Here is a 20,841-nt window from a genome sequence, read left to right on the forward strand (position 1 = left end):
GCACTTCGCGCTACGCGAACTGCGTAGTGCGGTAGGGAAATGCGGTTCGCAGAGATTGCAGAGTGCGGACAAGCATCCGACACTGTGCAATCATTGCAAACGGCATCTTGCACAGTGCAAGCGGTCGTTTTCTGCCACTCGAGTAGATTTGTACTCGAGCGGCAGCTTTCTCAACACGGACTGGTAGTTTCTCATCGCGAGCGGTCGTGAGCATACTCGACCATTCGCAATGAGAAACCTGACCTCCCCGCGTTGAGAATCTCGGCGGGAGGTTTATTTTCCACGCTCGCGATCCGCAACTTGATGTTGCTGATAGTGAACGTGGAAAAAGATTCGCCGGGATGTTGATTTTGCTCACTCGTGGTCGCCAACTTGATGTTGAGGACCGCGAGCAAGCAAAAACTTCCCGTTACGCGTTTTTGAACTGTGCTACGTGCAATTCGCGTAGTGCTTAGTAGCGCAAACTATGCATGCTCCGCTAGCATAGCGTAGTACTACGCCCACGATTATTTATTACCACAAAAGCCAGTTATCATCACTGTGAAGGTTTCCACCCAATTCTGGCCGGATTCATCCCTTCAATAAGGAGTGGTACACCCCTGCTAGTGACGTCATGCCAACCACACCAGTGAGATTCATGCCATACTTTCCATAACAGGGCCCACAAAGTAACTCATGACATTGGACCACCTAGAAACCGGGATACTGAGGGTAATAAAACGATTAGGAAAGAGCGTAATGTTATTGTAGTTGCCAAGCAAAGGTTTCAATGGCACAATATAAGAATAGTAGAATAAAAAGGACATGTAGCTGGGTTATACCATTCTACCCAAATGTCATCTTTTAAGTCATTCATGTATTTTATACTTAATATTTAAATCCTTTTGTGAAAAAGGAAAAGCCGGCAATAGCCAGGGCACTGCTGTCCACTCATGCATCTAACACAGCTGTTGATGCCACTGTGTGGGGATACAACATTAACAAAGAATGCCACAAAGACAACAGTATGGCAGATCCTTTTATTCAACAGTCTTTAAATGAATCATAAAGCCGAGCATGATTAAATAGAGCATGATTTAATCATTGAGTTGATCATCGTGACCCAGGCGAAGCAGATTGTTTGCTTTTCAAGTATTGTGCCACTGGACTACACAATGACAGCCTTTGTATATTGCAAGCATTTAATGTAGAACAGGATCATGTTTTTAATGTAATATAGTAGTAAACAGTCATTTTAGTGGACCCTTACAGTTATTAGGGAGAATGCTGCACCAAAGTATTTTCTTTTGGGGCTATCTGATAATTTAGGGAGTTGTCAGGTTCTACGTCTCTTTGAAACAAACATGCTTAGTAGGGTGAACTATCTTCAGGATCTCACGAGCCAGTTTGAGTGTCTTGTACAACTCAGTGACTCTCGAATCCTATAAAGTACTATACAGCATTCCTGATTTTCCATAAATGGGTGTTTATTGGGTGACCCAATGACTGTGTACATGTCAATTTTCAGTGGGCCCGCAAGACTTTGTACATCTTAAGCTTCATTTTCTAACGCTGATTTATACATCACACTCACCGTCCTTGTGTTTTAGGCTTTGGCCAAAGTCTTCATTCATGACTCCAGGAATTATATTCATCTTGGGATGGTGTGCATGATACAAGGCCTTGAAACTCTTCCACACAAGCATCTCAAAGTTCTCTGCCACACTTTTTGGCCTTTTGCATTACTACGGATTGGGAATTCCTTATCTGACCCGTCATATTCGTATAACTTCTGTTTATCTACCTCATTCCCTTGTTGGGTATCTCATTACTCTCTCAGGAGTTTGTTTTTAAGGATTTAACTTCTTACAAATCCAATACCCCTTACTCCATTTATCAGGAGCCTCTCTCTTTAGTATTCCAGTTTATTTTGACATGGTGTGAATGAAATCCTCTACAGCCTTTGTGTCTGCTTGTTTTAGATGCGTGGATTAACTCCCTAGCGGACCTTCAAATTAAAAGCAAGATGGAGGGTGACAGTGAGAGAGTGTGCCTGTCTATGTTTGCATCTTAATGTTAAAATTAAATTCTATGGCAGCCTCTAGAGAAACCTTTGTTGACTCCGATGTCTGCTCTGACAGAATTTCTGGGGCAATCTTGGAACTACTTGATTGCCTCACCTAAGTTTCTGTTTTGGGGATTAATGAAAGCAGATGGAATACATATTTAATGCCGCCTTGTTTTTTCACTTGACAACAATGGATACCAGATAAGTGAACGTTAAAGTAAGCGCTGGTGGTGGTAATCAAGAGGACCAAAGTAGCCTCTTCCTCAGTGGCAATCATAACTATAACAAGGGCAACTGAGTGAACAGCAGAAGGGTGGAATCCAGCTAGCAGGGATAGGACTTATAAACAAAAGTCTGAAGAACCTAGAACGGTCTAGCACCCCACTGGTAATGTGGCAGTAAATTAGCAAGATCCCAGATGGAAAGTTTCCCTGTTTAAACATTTTTTTGATGCAGTGACTCGCTTCCCTCGATCACCGAAGAGGCTACTTTGGCCAGACCCTTAAACCTTGGCATCCCTCATGGACTTGTGCTTGTTTCGGGACAGAATATCTCAGTTCTCTCATCTATTTCAGATCATTGTTCTGTGCCGGCATGAATGGACTCGCATAGCACAGTTCTGTAAACCAGACAAACACAAAAAGATTGGGTTGCTTGGTTTGGTCATCCATCACACACCTCCGCTCTGGGAAGATCTCTGCACTTGCATGCCTCATTGAAACTTGTGTGATTCAGAGGGGCATCCCATACACACCATTCCTTGTAATCCCTCATTCTCTGAACAGGGAACTCTCACACTTGTCATCTCATAGCCGAAATACACGGAGCAAGCAAATAATCATTAGTAGCAGTCTCTTCTTCATTAACAAATTGCGAGTAGGATGTGATGCAGGACCACAGAATCTGGGAATGTAGGGCTCTGAAGCTGTGCAGCAACGGTTATTCAGTGAAGTGTCTTCAAGAAGTCGAGCAGGCCCTGGTGCCACTCGTCCGGTTTGTCCAGATAACAGGGATGTCCGGCACCTTTCATTACCATCACCTTGTGGTTGGCCAAGTTCTTCAGATTGTTCAGGGACACTTCCCCCAGTTGAGCATCCTGGTCTCCATATACAATCAAAGTTGGTGTCTGGAAAAGAATAGGGATATTTGAAAAAAGAGAGATGGTCATCTTTTTAAAGCCAGACTGCAGTCACCCAGATGCTGTACACAACTAATTGCCCCTCTCACTGAACGTTCGGTCTAGCATTAGCCAAGATCTATTGAGTGTACTCAAATTATATGTGTAATATACTTACTTACAGACTAAGCTGACCCTTGCTTTTATGGCGCACTGGACAGAAAAATGTACGGCTCTTACTGATGTTGAATACAAGGAGGCAGAAGCCCTTTTTTACAGGTCAGTCCCTGGCTGGCTACATCCAATTAGCAACTGGCCTCTGAACACACATCTCCGCACATCAACTAGCTCACTTGACTCACCTAAGCTGGGTGGTTTCAAGTTGTTTGGTGGGAAGGGGTGTTGATGTGGGTCAGCAGGGGCCTAGAGATAGATGGGGGGGGCAAGGTAGGGTGCTGATAGGGATAAAAACAGCAACTGCAGCATCTTAAAAACAATTAGAAGCACCTGAAACTAATGACTGGAGCCAAGGTAGAGGAGTGTTACTGCTTGGAGGGCCTTTGCGCAGACAGTTCTTTTCGACCCTCTGAAGATTGGTACCCTGGGCCCAGCTCGCCCATGCCAAAATGCGGCTTATAGGGGTTTTCTGCCAGACATCTTCAACCAGTCTGCTATTGTGTCTTTAACGGTTTTTTTTTGCCCATTACAGAATAAAGCATGTCAGCTCACTTCAGCCATTGCCTAACTTCAATGTGAGTGATGGCCAGGGCTTTTAGTGGGCCGGGTCTCACCAGTGCTGAGCATTGGCAGTTTTTTAAAGGGGTCCTCGAAACGGGTCTCTATCAGGCTCGGTTTTGTGCCCTGGCACAGGCGATTCGTTTTTCTCCGGACTGCAGTGACAGCAGGCACATCGATGTGCACTTGCTCACATCGCTCACTTCTCACTAATGGAGAAGTTACGGCATGACGTCATGCCAGGTCAGCGTTTTAGTGTAAGGGAAATCCTTTAAAGAGAGTCATTTTCTCTCTGAATTCCCCTTCGCTTTTTGACACTCAGGAGCAACAACATTGTCACCAGGGCTTTAAGTGGAATCTTTTTCAATATTATATACAAGCCACAGTTACTGCTTATTTATCTTGTGCAACTAACAGCCATTGACAAAGCCATTAGTCCTGACTTGTTGTAGGTATGATGTTACTTGTTGTATCATATCTGGATACAATGACAGAAACAGCAAAATACAAGACGGGCAACACTATGCTAAGCAAAGATTTTTAGCTTACGTGTTTTTAAGCCATGCCCTTAATTACGTCGGCCACGCCCCTTTGAGAGACCTCCCTCGCCCCCAGTTTCTTCATCCCACTTAAAGCCCTAGTGATGGCATTCTGCCCTGTCACAAGGAACACACATCTACACTCAAGTAGTTCCCTTAATTATCAGGGATTACTTAGGCTAAAAATAGTTTTTTTGCCAAATGTTTTAAGACTGATGGAATCAGCTTCCACAAAAATAACGGTTTGCAAAAAAAACAGATTTGTCAATAGTGGAGGATTAAGCCATGCGGAGGCCCCTAGGCAGTCGAAATTTCAGGCCTCCCTTGTAAATTAAGAAAGCTCGATTGTAATTTTCTTTCAAGAGCAATTCAATATTATTTTGATCCATTGTGACGGGGCCCCTAAAAGGAGTGGGGCCCATAGGCGGGTGCCTACTTTGCCTTTTTGGTAATTCGGAACTGATTTTCAAAGGCAAAACGCAAGAGGCCACCACTAGACTTTTTCACTCGTACAACCAAACTAGTCAGATACACAACAACAATCCACCTAATTTATCACCCTATGGGGAAGGCCCTGGATGATGAGACAATATTCACACTCCTTTTGATGTGAAGCCTTCACGCCACGTGACTGACACAATACCTAACAAGAAAGCATTCACCCTGGCAAATAAATGTAATGCTTTTTATGACAGAGCAAAACAAATGTCGTCTTGCTATCTTATTTTGGATTATGCAGTAATGGCAATATTTATCCACTCATATTACAATCTGTAGTCAATTCATTAGCTTGTAGGTTTAGAACCTCCAATTTGTGGTGGCCTCATGACCTGCTTGTCGATGATCACTTTTAAGCTGGTGCCTCATATCTTGAGGCAGGTGCCTGTACGAAAAGTGGTTTCAACTGCAAATAATGTTACTCAAAAGCTCTGCTGCATGCAAGTCAAATGAGGTTATTAGCTTATTCTCCTATGAGAGTAACATTCTGAATTACTCGCTCCATGAAAGAGTCAAATGACAGCCGCACATTCAGTTTTGGCATATAAACACAGAGGCAATTGACGGGAAAAATAAGCACTATTATCTGTGAACAACAAGAGTGGCATGCATCCACTGCCAGTTCCCAAAAATTCCAATGGGCAGCATAAGTGGCATCATGCGCCCTTTGGGCACCCCTTAAACACCCTAAATGTGCATAGGCACTGAGATCACGACTTCTGATCATGATAAATGCACAGGAAGTGAAATCACTTAATTATAGGGTTAGTAACGTGAAAATAAAGTGGTTCACCAAATAAAATGTTATATTAGCAGGGGCGGTTCCTCCGCTAAGGTGGAGGAGCATCGCCCCACTGCACTCAGAGCAGTGGAAAGGGAAAAATAAATTGATAATAACAAGGTTATTATCATTTTATTTTTCGTTGCTGCAGGGCTGGGTTAGGGCGGGCGGGTTGGGGGCACAGTGAGGAGGAGTGGTTCATGTACTTAAGTGCGCATATTGGTTTAGCCGTCCGTCTTGGGCCGGCCAAACAGTCATGCGCACTTTGCATGTCCCCCAACAGGCTGTAATACACAGCCTGGTGGGGAACATGCACAGGCTCCCTGTCAACGTCTAAGCGCCAAACCACCCCGCTCAGACCAATCACAACGCTGCATTGAAGCGTTGTGATTGGCTTAGGGAAGCCTGTGTGCTTTCTGCTTCTTCTGGACTCGGAGTCTGGAAGAGAAGCGGAGAGACGACGAGGCAAGATGGCAGGATTTGAAATATTTTTCACCCACCACCCCGTTCCCTACCAGCGGCCACTGTATATTAGTTACAATGCAGGTGAGATCTATGACACTCCCAAGATGCGCCAGGGAAATAGCCACAGAGATATGTCTGAGGCACAGCCTCAACCGCACTTCAGAACCACATAGTGCAAGCACAGAATCAGAGGCCCATGCACATCCTTACATGCCCAGGTACAGCCTCTCACACCACGAGCCATGTCACATGCTCAGTTACAATTCCCAACATGTCAGGTATAGCCCCACACATAGTGAATGCTGCCTTCATATGCAGTGGTGCATAGGAAAAAGGGGGCAGGTGGGAATTGTATAGCTTTTAGGCATGAATACATGTATTTTCACCGAATGAGCCCCTAACTGATTTTAACAGATAAGTTCTGCAAACGCCGATTTATGCATCCAATTATTTTAAATTGTAAACTTATACAGGCTTGTGACATTTATGAGTAAGATCTGAAAAATTGTAATGAACCATAAACCTTTCGCACGGTTAACAAGATTATCATTACAATCTTCATGAAAAATTTTCATGCGATACAAAAAGTTCCATAATACTCGTAGATTGTGGATTTTATCCAGATGGTCATCAGTCGGTCAGGGGCTGTTGCTTTGGCTGCAACGTTTTTACCTGAACTAGACAAACAGATGTAGGGGATGGTCAATGAGTAAATCTCAGCATTTGTCGGGTAAGCAAGACTTCCATTAAGAGCCTCAACTCCCTTGACGTCAGCGGATGGTTTGCTAGTAGGCGCACAAACCAATATGAACTGTTGCCACCAGTCCAGGCATAGGCAGAGCAAGGGGAGGAGAGAGTCTTTCCTACTAAGGGTTGATTTGCTGGGAACTCATTCTGCAGCAAGGTCCAACATTCTGCTTGGGAGCAACAGTAAAAGCATGCTGAGAAACTTCACTAGACACGTGGCCTCAGTTTCTTTCAGCAGGGAAGGAAGACAGGCTGTTGGCAATGTGGAAATGAAGCAAATGAGCTAGTTGTAGTAAGAAGAGACACTGAAGGAGAAGGTGGCTTAATAGCTTAAGTTCTGGGATAATTATGAGGCCAAAAGGTCCAGAGTTCAGGAGGCTGATAATATTAGAAATGCCCCACAGGTTGACTGATTACAGTAGCCACCCTGAAGCTCTATTTCTGTGTCTCAGCGTGGACTCTAGTCCCCAATTAAGATAGGGTGGGTGCCACGCTTCATGCACACTGAAATCGATAATATGGAGATCCTGATTAAAAGTCCTTTGGGTGGACTTCAGGTTTCTACAAATACCTAGTATTGACTGGCAACATATTAAGATGGGATATTGGGAGAATGGAAAAATGAATGCTGTGAGCCCCAATACCACTAAGAAAAGTCATGGGCGAATGACAATGCCCAGTACTGAGAATATAAGATGTACCACAGGTGCTGTTTTCCAAAGGTCCTTCTTCCTCGACCTTGACGTCAGAGTAGCGTTTAATATGCGTGAGGCGGGGGATGGAATAAGTGACTGGCGGCACAAGCATTTTCGTTTGCCGAAAATGAGTCACTGAGGAGTCAAATATTCCTTACCTCTAAGCTGACTATTATAGTTTAGGTGCTACACATGTCACATGCTCCCTATCCCTCTTACAGACATCGTTGCATGTAGGTAATTTAAAAAATGCAGAAAAAAATACGGGGGATAGGTTTTATTAGGCCTTGAAAGTCATTTGTGAACAAGCTACAACATTTTTTAATTACATAATATTTTAACTGTATTCAAAGTAAATTGAATAAGAATCATCGAATCTTGATTCATCTTCGGCAGGATGACATTTTACTTTAGAATTAAGTAACTTAATATCAAACAACACAAGCACTCATTGAACCAGCTTTTATATAAGAGAATAATTTGTCAAATTTGAAACCTTATTGCTTAGCTTGGATAAAGCTCTCTGTTAGAAATGGGATCTCTGGTTGGCTAAGGCTTGCGCCAAAGCCAGGCAGAGACCACCACTCTAGTCAGGGCAAGGGAGTTACATGCCAAAGATAACCCCTGCTCACCCCCTTGGTAGCTTGGCACGAGCAGTCAGGCTTATCCCGGTGGCGATGTGTAAAGCATTTGCACAACACACACAGCAACAACATACTAGGCACCACCACAAAAGGAACTCCACACAAGGTTATAGCAAAAATAGCCTTTGTATCATCATAAAACACATTAGATGATAATCACACAATATACACTGTGCCAACTGGCACTGGGCAATATTTACAGGGGACTATATACACGACAGGGCCACGTGGGCCACTGTCAGAATCATCACTTAGTAAAGATAATAAATGTAGAAATATTATTAACGTAGAACACAACCAGTAATTACTGGCACACTATACTCAGCATCATCCTGCAACATAAATCATATCATGTAAAGTATCATATCGGGCGAGAATTACATTCTGAGCCAAAATCACCAGCATAAACACATTATGCAATCATCTCACAAGTCTAAACACATTAGACTCTAACCTCCTAAGTATAACTCACCTTAGGGGCATAAATCACACAGTGAAACATAATCTCCCTAACATAAACCATGATATGCAAAAACAACCTCATAATCATAAACCACATTTAGAGGTATAACACAGGGTGCGTAATCATACTACATACATCACATTTCCTAGCACCACATTCGGGCCTGGTGCCCTATAAATCTAACAATCCCCCTGGCCAACAGGCCATCTCCAAAGGGGCTCAAATGCCCTCTGTCCAAAAGTCAGGGCGCGCTGCCTGTGCAGCAAGAGTCAAGGGTGCGCCACGACGCAAACCTAAACGTAGCAGCTACTTGCTGGGCAGCTGGGAAAGTATGGGACAAAGGAGTGCATCTCGCTCCTAACTTCACAAGACATGCCTCCAAAGAACTGTGCGCCTAAACAGTGCAGCTGCCCACTACTTGCTGGGCAGCTGGGAACATCAAAAATGAGGCATGGGCTCCCAATGGCCGTCAAAACAAATAGGCCAAACGTTGGAACCACATGGGGCTCTGGAATTAAATATGCGAGTGTTGGAGCCACACGGGGCTCTGTAGGTAACTGAGGCCCACAAGCACTGTGGCTCTCAGGGGGGAAAGCATGGGCCCCTCTGGGCGCTCTATTCCAAAGAGCCCTCAATTACTGGCTCTGTGGGGCACAACACGGGGAAAGAAGACGGGCCCCTCCGGCCCTTTAAACAATTATGGCCACGTAGGAGCGGCATAGGCTCTGAAAAATATTTATGCCCAAACGGTGGAGCCCTCTAGGCTCTATGAACAAAAACATGCCACCTGGTCGTTGAAGCTGACCCCTGAAAGACGGGCCGCTCAAAATAGGGGGGGGCACTCGCAAAGGGGCCATGCGGCAGCTCCACTCATCGGGGCGTTGCCTGCAGGCTCCTTTTCTCGCCGGTACTCTGCTCTTCCTCAATGCGGCAGGACTCTGTCTCCGGGGCGCCCCTCACTCAAGGGAGCCCCGTCTGGATTATGGCACGGTCAGTGCGACGCGGGGCTCTCTCTCATCAATCACGAGAGCCCCGCGCCGCCGCTTCTGCACTAGACCGGGCAGCACCACGCGGGGTCACGAGGAGAGCCCCTCCTCTTCCCTGGGGCTCTCTTCAACTTTCGCCGCTACCGCTGGGCTCTCCCTCGAACCTGGGAGCCCCTATGTCACGGACTCGCGCCGGCCTCTTCGGGCCTGGCAGCAGGCCCCGCCCCCGTCACGGGCGGGCCTGCCTGACTTCCTGGCACCTTCGTCTTCGGGCACCATGAGGGGTAGGCTCCCTCTACATCAAAAATAGAAAGCGGGGTGGGCACCCGCTATGGCAATAAAGTATGCAGCGGGTGTGCACCCGCGAGCATCAAAAGAATGCGGGGTGGGCACCCGCCATCTAAATAGCTATATAAGCGGGGTGGGCACCCGCAAAGCTCACAAGGAGGGGGGAATCCCTACGAGGGGGATTACCTCAGCCAGGGCTGCAGCGCTGCTCAGCCCCCAGGCTCTCCTTCTCCTAGGGAAAAGCTCACGATAAAGCGCTCCCAGGGCGCTGGAAGGCTGTATCAAGCCATGGCAAAGTGAAAGGAAAAGTAAAAAGGTCCAAGAAGTCGTGAGGCATCAAAGGGGCAAGGTAGGGCCCAGTGGCCAGCACACAGGGCCCTCCAGCAGGGAGGCAGCCCCCATGGCGGTCCCTCCTGGGCCCCACCAGCAGTAAGCCCCCCTCCGTCAGGATCCAAAATCCGAACCTCTTCATCGGGTCACAGCCCCTTCTTTTATACAGCATTTTCCTTTGTCTCAAAGTGTAGGGCAAGGGGGAACCAGATACAACTGGTTCAGGGGAGCTGTTGAGCACTTTGTTTTGCTCAGCTCTCCTCTCCCTTTCACAGGACAGGCCAGGGAAATCAGACGCACCACAGGAGGTGAAGCCAGCATTGTGGAGGGAAGGCACAGCCCTATTCAGGTCCGAGGTGCAACTCCTTCATCCCATGTACATGCAGATCTCCCTATTCACCACCGGGCAGACCCATCCTGGCTCCTGGAATTCCCCAGCCCTCTCAGCTCCTGTCAATCACAAGCCAGACATGCAATTCACATCAGACAGGCAGACACACAGCACACAGAAATGCCAACTTCTAAAAGTGGTATTTCTCATATAGTCATAACGGATCTGCGCATACCATTGCGCAGCATTCATTCTCACGATTCCATACATACTAAACTCGACCCTGCACTCCCCTCATACCAAGAATTACCATGGACACACATATCCTCCATGCATTCCTATCGGAGGGCAGGCCAATCTCACCACACGCACTCAGAGCGCACGCACTTTACACTGGGCCACAGTGCTAAAGTGCCCAGAGACCTAAAACCACTACCACCATGTCAGAGCTTAAGGCAAAAAGTTCAGGGGTGAACCTGCCAAAAAGGGCCAAGTCCAACACTCTCCACAAGGAAAACATTCCCACTTCCCCCCAACTCAGGAGGATATGTAAAGTTCACCTTGTAGTTGTTGGCCATGGCACTGGGCTCCCAATCAGCACTGTTTCAACCTCTAACTTGTTGGCCCAAACCGATGGGCTCCTTGAAACCATACTATCCAGTGCCATGATCCAGGCTGCACGACTCTGGAAAGGAATGGCTGGCGCTCGGTTAGCATGACTCTCCGCAGCCTGCCGACTGATTCACTCTCTATGGTCCTCTCATTTATTTTTTCTCTTGGGTTTTCTGCTTCGGCTTTCTACTTTTTCTGTTAAGAGTCTATCCTGTTGCCTACTGGCAGTTCAAACCACTGGACCATATAGTAGAGGAAATACATGTTTTATACCTTTCTCTAATTCTTATCCACCAAATTAAGCTCAGTTCAAGCCACAGAGACAAGCTAATCCATCCAAAACACATTTAAAAGCACGACAGCCCTACATTGGTCTTCTAAGCTCTGACCAGAACCAGAGTGGAAGGTCTTGACTGTCAGTAAAATTGTGAAACTTATTTTTCTCTGGATTTCTGGGAAACTATTCCAAATTTGAACTTCCCTGTTGGCCTTAGAGTGGCACCAGACTATATCATGTCGCTCTTGCATGTAGAAGCTCCAGTGCAACATCACCAGCCATACCACACATCGTGCAACACCAGAAAAAGAGAGGACAACTCTCAATCACATCTGTGTCAAGTTGACTCAGGTCACTACTAACAAGTCAGTGAGAACTGGAGAATATAGAAAAGAGTAGGAACTGATAATGCATTTGCTTCTTGTCAAACACTGACATTTTTGATGCGCCATGAGCCCTGTCTTATGTATGTAGGATGACAAAAAAAAGTTATTAAAATGACATTTGACCTCTCAACCTGTAAGGAAAAAGAAAACATACCTGTCGAGAGGAACTCTGAAAAGTAACTGAGCAGCGAAGAGGAACTTCATGCACTGATAGTAGGAAAAGGAGGAATAGAAGCAGGCCTGGAAAAATGCATCAAATGTGAAAAGGAAGACATTTAAAGAAATGGAGATTTACATTGCAAAAAAAGGGAGATGCTGAGAGTGGGAAGAAGAGAAGTGATTAGGATCAGGCAGCTAAGTGCCGAGCAAGGTCTTTTTCCTGTTCCTAGCAGATCACACCTTTTCATAGTCTTAACCGTCTTTTCCAACCAAGAGTTCTCATGGCGCTACACTTTTACCCTAGCAATGGCCTGCTTCTCCTGCCACCACCCATCTCCCCCAGCTTTTAGTCTGCCTTACAGTCAATGTTAGATCTGACTTTCTCTAGTATGTTCATCTGAGATTAATCTAGGTCTCGGACACCAACCTAGTCCCATTTCCACTAATCAGCTCAACAACCACCATTTTCTCCCACAGATATCCTGATTTCGTGCCGCTACTCTGTGGTCCTGCACTCCACACTGTTCCTCTCCCATTACCAAGAGCTGTCTACACATCCATTGGCCCATCCAGCTACCAATAGTCTGCAAGACAGATGCCTTTGATCTGTTGCCATGTGCTTCACACTAGTGTCATGAGCCCATCATACTGCCTCAAGGGCTTCACCCTTCTGTGTCCCTGACACAAGATTATTCTACAGTCTGTAGCCCACTGCACTTCCACTGGCCTGCTCCCATACAACTAGCCTGTTTTACTGCCACTTGCCACTACTCGCCATGGACCCCTTTGCCCTCACTGACTCCACTGCCCCGTCCCCACCTAATGAGAACAATATTTTCCATACTTTCACCGCTGCGTACTGCTCCGCTGTGAATTTGTCCGTACAGATGGGTGCCACAGGGATATAGGCCTTCACCATCTCACCATGCTGCATGAGGAATGGGAGCGAATACATGCCGCTGAGCGACGGGCTGATCACCACAGCTGGGCCTAGCTTCAGCGCTTCGGAGACGCCTTTTAGGAAACTGCCTGGAGCGGGCTGCCCGACAGGAGCTGGAGCGGATGCTTCCTTAGAATTGCCCAACCCTGAAAAAACAAATCGAGGTGATACAGCAGTAAAGTATTTTTCCAATTTAAATGTGAATTATAGAACTATAAATTTAAACAAAAATAACACTATTGAGCAAGTAACAGGACTTACATAGAGCACTTTACTGTGAATGTGTCACTACTTTATCACCCCTTAATTGAACAATATCACCATCTGACACCCAATCTAAAATCCTGGTACAGCAGCCCACCAAATAGTCACAGGGTTCAACTCAATTCCAAGAACAACATCATAACTTTAACAAAACTCATTCTAGAACTGGACGAGCAGTGCTGGAAATTGAAAACATTGATTCTGAAATCCATCATGGGAAGACAGCAGAAAGGAGGTGAAGTCACAAGGAGCAGAATCTGACAGTTCATTAAAAAGAAATATATATATATTTGCCTGAAAAAGCGGGCAATACGGACAAACGCAATAGTAAATATGAGCTAGATGAGATAATAGGTCAAAATCAGACTACATTTTGATCACACTCTTATGAGCTCGGGGTTCTGCTGCGGAGATCGGTGTGTATCAAGCAATGTTTGGGATACATTAACAATGAGATGACACTTCTTTGTTAATGCACTTGCACGAGATATCTGTGTGCACTCTAATCCAAGGTATAACTCATCATAAAATAGCAGAGAGGATTATTGCGCTTGCTTCAAAGCACAACGTGTAACATACAAGTCAGATCTGTATTTTATGTAGACCGCTCAGTGCGCAACAGCTTTAGCTGCTGCGATCCTTCTGCTACTTGCAGGACACAAATAATAATCCTTGTAATGTATCACAGGAAGTTAAGAATGGACATCAAGGAGCTGCATGCAAACTGCTAGACGTGGAACCTTACTGTTTTACTGTTTTTTTCTCAAACTTTCGTTAATCTAAGGTTGCTAAAAAGGGTTCCTTTGGGTAGTAATTAAGGCTTGAGTAAGTGCTATATAATGATTGTTAGTGTAATTGCTAATATAGACAGATATTATCTGAGTTTCTTACAGTGCATGCATGTTTCATACACACAGACCTTGAAAAGCTCAAAACCCTGCCTCCAAATCATAGTTTAGCCCATGCACTTGCAGATTCGCAAGCGGAACGTTTACTTTCCACGTGGCACTGACGTAAAGGTGTTAGGCTCCAGCTAGCATGAGACCAACATAAAGAGTGCTGATGGCCTTCCAAGGGAGGCATTTGTTTTGGCATCAGCAGGAACTTAAAGTAAGAGACCATTTTCACTTCATGGTGGTTGTGGTGCAGTTCGGGTTCCTCAATTTCCCTCTATTTCCACGGACAGAATGATTTCTCAGTCACACACACACACACACACATCAGACGCTGGTGGGGCCCATAACACCAACATTCATTCTATCAAATTATCCGCACCTACAAAGGGACATCAGTTCCGAACCAAACTGCTTTCTTGATGGAAGAAACCACTTTCCCTGAATCACCCTAACAACTCCTCCATCAACAGGTCGATCAATCATTTAGTTGAATTTAGTTTAATGACTCCTTAACACTCTAAAATTATTCAATAAACATTTCAATGAAATAATCACCCGACACATTAATTCAAATAATGATTTTCTTTTTATCTAATTTAAATGCAGGTTAAATCTTAATAATGCAATATCATCTCTTGTCATATTTACCTATTCTGGCTAATTGTCGTTTTCTAAGTCAGAACTGGTCCTCAGTACATTTGTTAGAGTTCTGTTCTATCATGTAGAGTCACCATCCTCTCCGTCAGCATAACATCAGGATCTCTGATCATCGGCTCTCCGTCTGCAGCTAAACACCTCTCTAGTCTACCAATATTTATACCAAAATTTACATTTAAAATGTATCAAATACAATTTTTAAAACATTTGATTGGTTCATTGGATGGCATCTTGGTGCATCAGGAAACATTCGCCGATTTTCTCATGCGGAATAAGTTTCAAAGCGAATGTATGGGAAATATGAATCCGTAGTTCTAAATGTAACATTTTTGTTGAAGGGTTGGTCTTTCGCCCAGAGCAGCCTTGGTGGGCACAGTGATGACAGGTCACCGGCAGGTCACAGCTGCTGAAGTTCGCGCAGGCGCACTTCTTCTCTCCCTTCACTGATGTCAGATTCAGTCGGTGGCCATTTTATGGCAGGCCAAAATGGTCAACTTAAGCAAAGAAACACAAACATCGTAATTAACACATGGAAATGATTAAAACAGTGTTATTCCCTTGCTAATACCCTCATGTGTATGCCTTTATCTAGCAATATGCAGCATCCAAAGCCATTAGTGCTTGTTTATTTAAGCGCAAATCACAATAACATCACACAAGCAACGTTTATCATATTAATATGCATACAGGCTTAGTTCACTTATTATTTTAGCCATGCAAAATGCATTCCCACGTGTATTCTTCCTGTTAATAAGGTTGATTAATTCAAAAACAGCAAACCATTAATTATTATAATTATTCATTATTCGTTTTAATATAAACATTCGAAAATGGAGTGGGTATTTCAAAAATAAAACATTATACCTGCTCCAGCAATCCCCCCTTTGGTGATATTATCACCACAAAAATCAAAAACCCACAAATTTTGTCTTCCCCTTTTACGGAAATGTAAATGTTTTCTTGCTCAAATGTTATAATTTTGTTTCCCCTTCATCTTCTCTTTTTGCTTTATCATACATACTCTCCTTCCACTCCTCCAATTCTATTTCTTCCAAATCTCTTTCTTGTTTCTTTTTGATATTTTCTCGTCAAATTTTCTTTTTATTTCTTCTATATCTACAACACAAACATCCTAGTCTAAGAATTAATAATATGAAAATTACACAAGTTAGTGGAAATAATATTTTACCAATAATGGTACTACCTACTTTAGCTATGAAATTCTTAATAGCAGCCATTTTATTACTAACTTTAGTCCAGATACTTTCAGCTTCCAGTGGTACTATTTCATCATGCAATTCTGTAATGTTTTTGATATAGACTTTTAGATCTTTGCTTTCGTCAGGAATGTAAGTGCAACAATGTTGAACTTTCAGCATTCCGCAGACTCCACCCTCTTTTGCCAATAAGATATCAAGGGCAAGTCGATTTTGCATTACCATAGCACGCATGGCAACCATTTCAGTGTTTACCAATAGAAATCCTCCAGCGGTGCTTGTTGACAAGCGATCCACTACTGTTGACAGCTTCCGAATGTTATTTGCATTCAAAGATATTCCCACTGCTGGCATCAAGGCTCCAAAAATATCACCTACAATTTCTGCCCAAGTTTCTCTTCTACTGCGCATTAGTAGGTTATTTTGTCCATTGTTTTCTACTCTATCCATGTGAAAGATTTTTGGAAAGACCAGGCCAACATAACATGTGCCATACCAATGGTCTGGCAACCTGTAATAAGCCTTGTTCCCACAAATGTAATACAATCCAGGAAAGACTGGATCATTTCCACCTCTAAATCCCCATCTGGTTGCAATAAAATATGTATCATGGCACTCACTAGTCCCTATGAAATAATCAAATTGGGATCTCTTCCTCATAATACAGAATTTGCCCTTCTGTGGTGTATCTATAGCCATTGTTGGACTGGCTTCATTTTTCAGCTCCTTTTCTTTATCTATGTCCCACACAGTATTACTCATTTTATTTCCTTCTGCTTTTCTGTGCATCTTTAATCTCCTTTCCCCAACCATGTCTAAAAAGGTTTTCTCTTCTTTCTTCAAACTGCAAGTTAAATTGTTTCTAAAAATGTATTCTAATGTTAATTCTTTAGTTTCTATAAAAATTTCACCTAAAACATTAGCTTCTTTAGCAGGATTCAATTCATTGTTCATAGGCAATTGCCCAAGAATGTTATCTATGTCTGACAAATTATAATCTAATTTCCCTACTTGATAAAATATACTTATTAACACACTACATGATATTCCATACGTAGCTGGAAGGTGATGATAAGTCACTCCTTCTGAAACAGAGGCAGGTAACTGCATACATACGTAGCAATCCCTTACGTCCATTGTTTTTACGTATTCACACAGTAATTTTGAAAACAAATTGCTAGAAAAATCAGTTATAGACCTATCCTTGTGTATATGTACATTGCTGGTTTTAGTCGGAACTACCTTTTGGGAACTCTTCCCTATGTTAGTCATATTCTCAGTATGCCCTCCTAATGTATCTATTGTTACTTTGAAAGAGATCAGTAGAGCGAGTACACTCCAAAGAAGCATTAATAATCCTGTACAACAACAACACATTTTGCACCATCTTTTCATAAAGGTACATCTATTCTTGTTATCATCTATGTTAGCCATCTTGTTAAATTGACCGTGTCTTTTGACTTGGCCTCTTCTACTCCACTACTGGGTTTTCCACCTTAAGGCACCAAGCCCCTAACAGGTTATTCCAGTCCTTCAATTTCTAGTTTTAGTCTCTTTAATTTTCTTCCACAAATGCCTTCTTTGGAATTACTCAGTTTGGCATCTCATCGTTTTTCACTTCCTTCTCGTCATCCAAATACAGAAGTTCCTGAATATCCGCTTCTTCTCCAATATCGGACAAGATAACTCTCAGGATTCCCGCTGTTTCTTCTTCTTCAACCAATTTCAGTAAAGCCTCCTCTGGATTTCCTTGACTTTCTGCCTCTTGTCCTGGTTCAGGCAGTGCCACATACGTCCATTCTGGTGACTTATACTTCTGGTTTGGTTTTCTTGTTCTTTTGTTTTCTTCAGATATCTCTGTTTCTCCTTCTTTTGCTTTGTTCTGACTTGACACTTCGTTCACTTGTTCAGCTTTTGATGGATTAACTCGTGTCAGTCGATATCTCAGTCTTTTTATCTTATTCGGCCAAAGGTCTCCTTTAGCATTTCTTTTTGTTTTGCCTTCTGTGCTGTTTTTCTCCTCGATCCAAGTTCTCTTTCTCAGAACTCGACCTTCATGTATGTCGTTCTCACTTTCTTCAGATTCTGTTTCAGTTGCCTCTTCTCCAACAGTTTCCTTTCCCACCTCTTGTGTTCGCCCTACTTCTGTCCCTCCTCGGGTCTCCAACACGCAATCTTCCTGCTGTCTACTTGTCCCTTCACCTAACTCAGTGTTGGTTGTCCCTACACCTCCTCGGGTGTTTTCCGCAGAAATCTGTCCCTCTCTCTATTTCTGTCCCTTCTTCCCCTTCAAGGATTATTTCAGGTGGAACTTCTCCCACTCTCTCATTTGGTGTAAATGTCACTTCTGTTGGGAGTGTTCTTTTCTTTACTTCTTTTTCTGTTCGTTACTGGTAGTTGGTATTTCTTGCTCTTTTCCAGAATCTGAACTTGTCTCTGAAATCTGCAGTGTTTTCCTCAGGATTTCTCCTCGTGGAATTAGAACTGGTCTTGGCCCTTTCTCCCCCTTTCAGGATTTTCTTTTGTCTTTGAAATCTCGTTATCTGAATCACCACTCGATTCTGAATCATCAAAATACTCTTTGCCAATGCTGTCACCTGAATTTGGAACTCTCAAGGTGTGACTTGCATATATCCAATTTTTCAGTCCAGCACACTTCACAGCAGTTGTTGTGGTCAGGAAAACTTGCCTTGGCCTTCCCCACCTTGGAACCAAGCAATTTCTTCTTCTGTGGACCTTTATTCTCACCCAGTCCCCTGGGCTCAGATCATGGGCTGGTTTCCTTTCAAGTGTGGTGGCATCCGCTCCAACCTGGTGAAACACAGAATGGACTGCGTCAGCCAGGCCTTTACAGTAATCCAAAACCATGTCATCAGTTATAGTCATCAACTTGTTGACTGGTACAAATACGTGTCTCATGGCACGTCCCATAATAATTTCATGGTGACTCAAACCTGTTGTTCTGTCTGGAGTAGAACTAATCGTCATCAAGACTAGAGGCAAGACATCAGGCCATTTCATTCCTGTGGCTAAACACATTTTCCCAATTCTGTTTTTGATGGTACCATTCATTTGTTCAACCACACCAGAAGCCTCTGGTCAGAAGGCACAATGTAGTTTCTGTTGTACACTCAATGCTTCACAGATCAATTTCATGATTTCATTATAAAAGTGTCCTCATCTGTCTGATTCAATGGTCACTAAGAACCCGAACCTTGGGATGAATTCTCTTAACAATAGCTTAGCCACTGTTATTCCATCATTTCTTCTTGTTGGGAATGCCTCCACCCACCTGGAGAACAGACAGACTATCACCAAAACATACCTCAACCTGTTACAAGGGGGCATTTCAATGAAATCTATGTGCATTCTGGTGAAGGGTCCTCCCTCTCGGCCTATTATTCCTAGGCTCACTATTGTTTTCCTTCCAGGATTGTATTGCTGACATATCAGGCATCTTTGACAGAGACTCTCTGCTATCAACCTGAATTTTGCATTGTACCAGGTTTGCTTAAAGGCTCTTATCATGGCATCTCTCCCTAGATGTCCCTGGCCATGATACATCCGTGCCATGGTTGACATCATGCTATCTGGCATTACTGGTCTTCCATCCCTATAGACCCACACATGGTCTTTCTCCCTTGGTGCACAACCTGCTTTTACCCACTGCTTCATTTCGTCATCTCCTGCTTCATCCTGCAACTGCCTCATTTCTTCCCATGTTCCCACAACGTTAGCAAACATTAAGGAGCAAGAAGACATTTCCTTTTCCTTTGCCCGATTGATTGAATACTGATTTTGTGCACAATACTGAGCCATGTCATTGGCAAATCTATTCCCTGTAGTGATGTAATCACTACCTTGACCATGAGCAGCACATTTTACAACAGCCAGTTCTTTAGGCAACTGTATTGCTTCAAGCAATTTTCCAACCACGTCTGCATTCTTTATAGGAGTTCCACTTGAGGTCAGGAAACCTCTCTGTAGCCAGAGTTGGCCAAAGTCGTGGACCACTCCAAAGCCATACTGGCTGTCAGTCATCACAGTCACTCTCACATTCTTCCCAATTTTGCATGCCTTTGTCAATGCCACTAGTTCTGCTACTTGAGCGGATCTAACTCCTTTCAAGGGTGATGCTTCCAGAACTGCTGAAACTGTGCATATTGCATATGCTGCACTCAATCCTTCATCTGTTCTCAAACAAGATCCATCCACAAACATCACATAATCACTTTCTGGCAATGGCAAATCTTTTATGTCTGGTCTGGGTTTTGTGCAAAAGTCAAGCACATCCAGGCAATCATGATCAACATAATCTCTTACCTCCACTCTTTCAGCATCTGGCAATAGAGTGGCTGGATTCACATTCACACATCTCTCAAGACTCACATTTGATGAACCTAGAATGACTTTCTCATACTTAGTCAGCCGACTATGTGACATGAACTGTGTTCGGCTCCTTGTTAAAAGGATCGCCACATCATGAGGTACAAACACTCTTAATGGATATCCCATCACAATTCCCTCACTTTGCTCCAGACTTCGGCATGTAGCAGCTACTGCTTTCAGACATCCTGGCAAACCCACAGCTACTGGGTCAAGCATTGATGAGAAATATGCAACTGGTCTCCTCAATCTTCCATGTTTCTGAATTAACACTGAGAGTGCACATCCGTTTCTCCCACTGCAGTACAACTCGAACTCCTTCTCATAGTCTGGCATACCTAGGGCAGGTGCTTCACAAAGCCTGTCCTTCAATTGTCTAAA

General features: G+C 43.9%; 1 protein-coding gene across 2 annotated transcripts in view; it reads right to left on the minus strand.

Annotated features, from left to right (window-relative positions):
- Nucleotides 1-1,005: 1,005 nt before the first annotated feature.
- The window catches only part of ABHD14B (abhydrolase domain containing 14B), a 90,655-nt gene continuing 70,819 nt past the window's right edge, over nucleotides 1,006-20,841 (minus strand). For both annotated transcript variants that reach the window (XM_085625178.1, XM_085625179.1), the window contains exons 3-4: nucleotides 12,945-13,186; nucleotides 1,006-3,173 (exon numbers count right to left, since the gene is read on the minus strand). In XM_085625178.1, the coding sequence (XP_085481304.1) occupies nucleotides 2,991-3,173; nucleotides 12,945-13,186 (425 nt within the window). In that variant the 3' untranslated portion in view covers nucleotides 1,006-2,990. The remainder of the gene's footprint in view (nucleotides 3,174-12,944; nucleotides 13,187-20,841) is intronic.

Source organism: Triturus cristatus, chromosome 9, assembly GCF_964204655.1.
Source record: "Triturus cristatus chromosome 9, aTriCri1.1, whole genome shotgun sequence".
Lineage (NCBI taxonomy): Eukaryota > Metazoa > Chordata > Amphibia > Caudata > Salamandridae > Triturus > Triturus cristatus.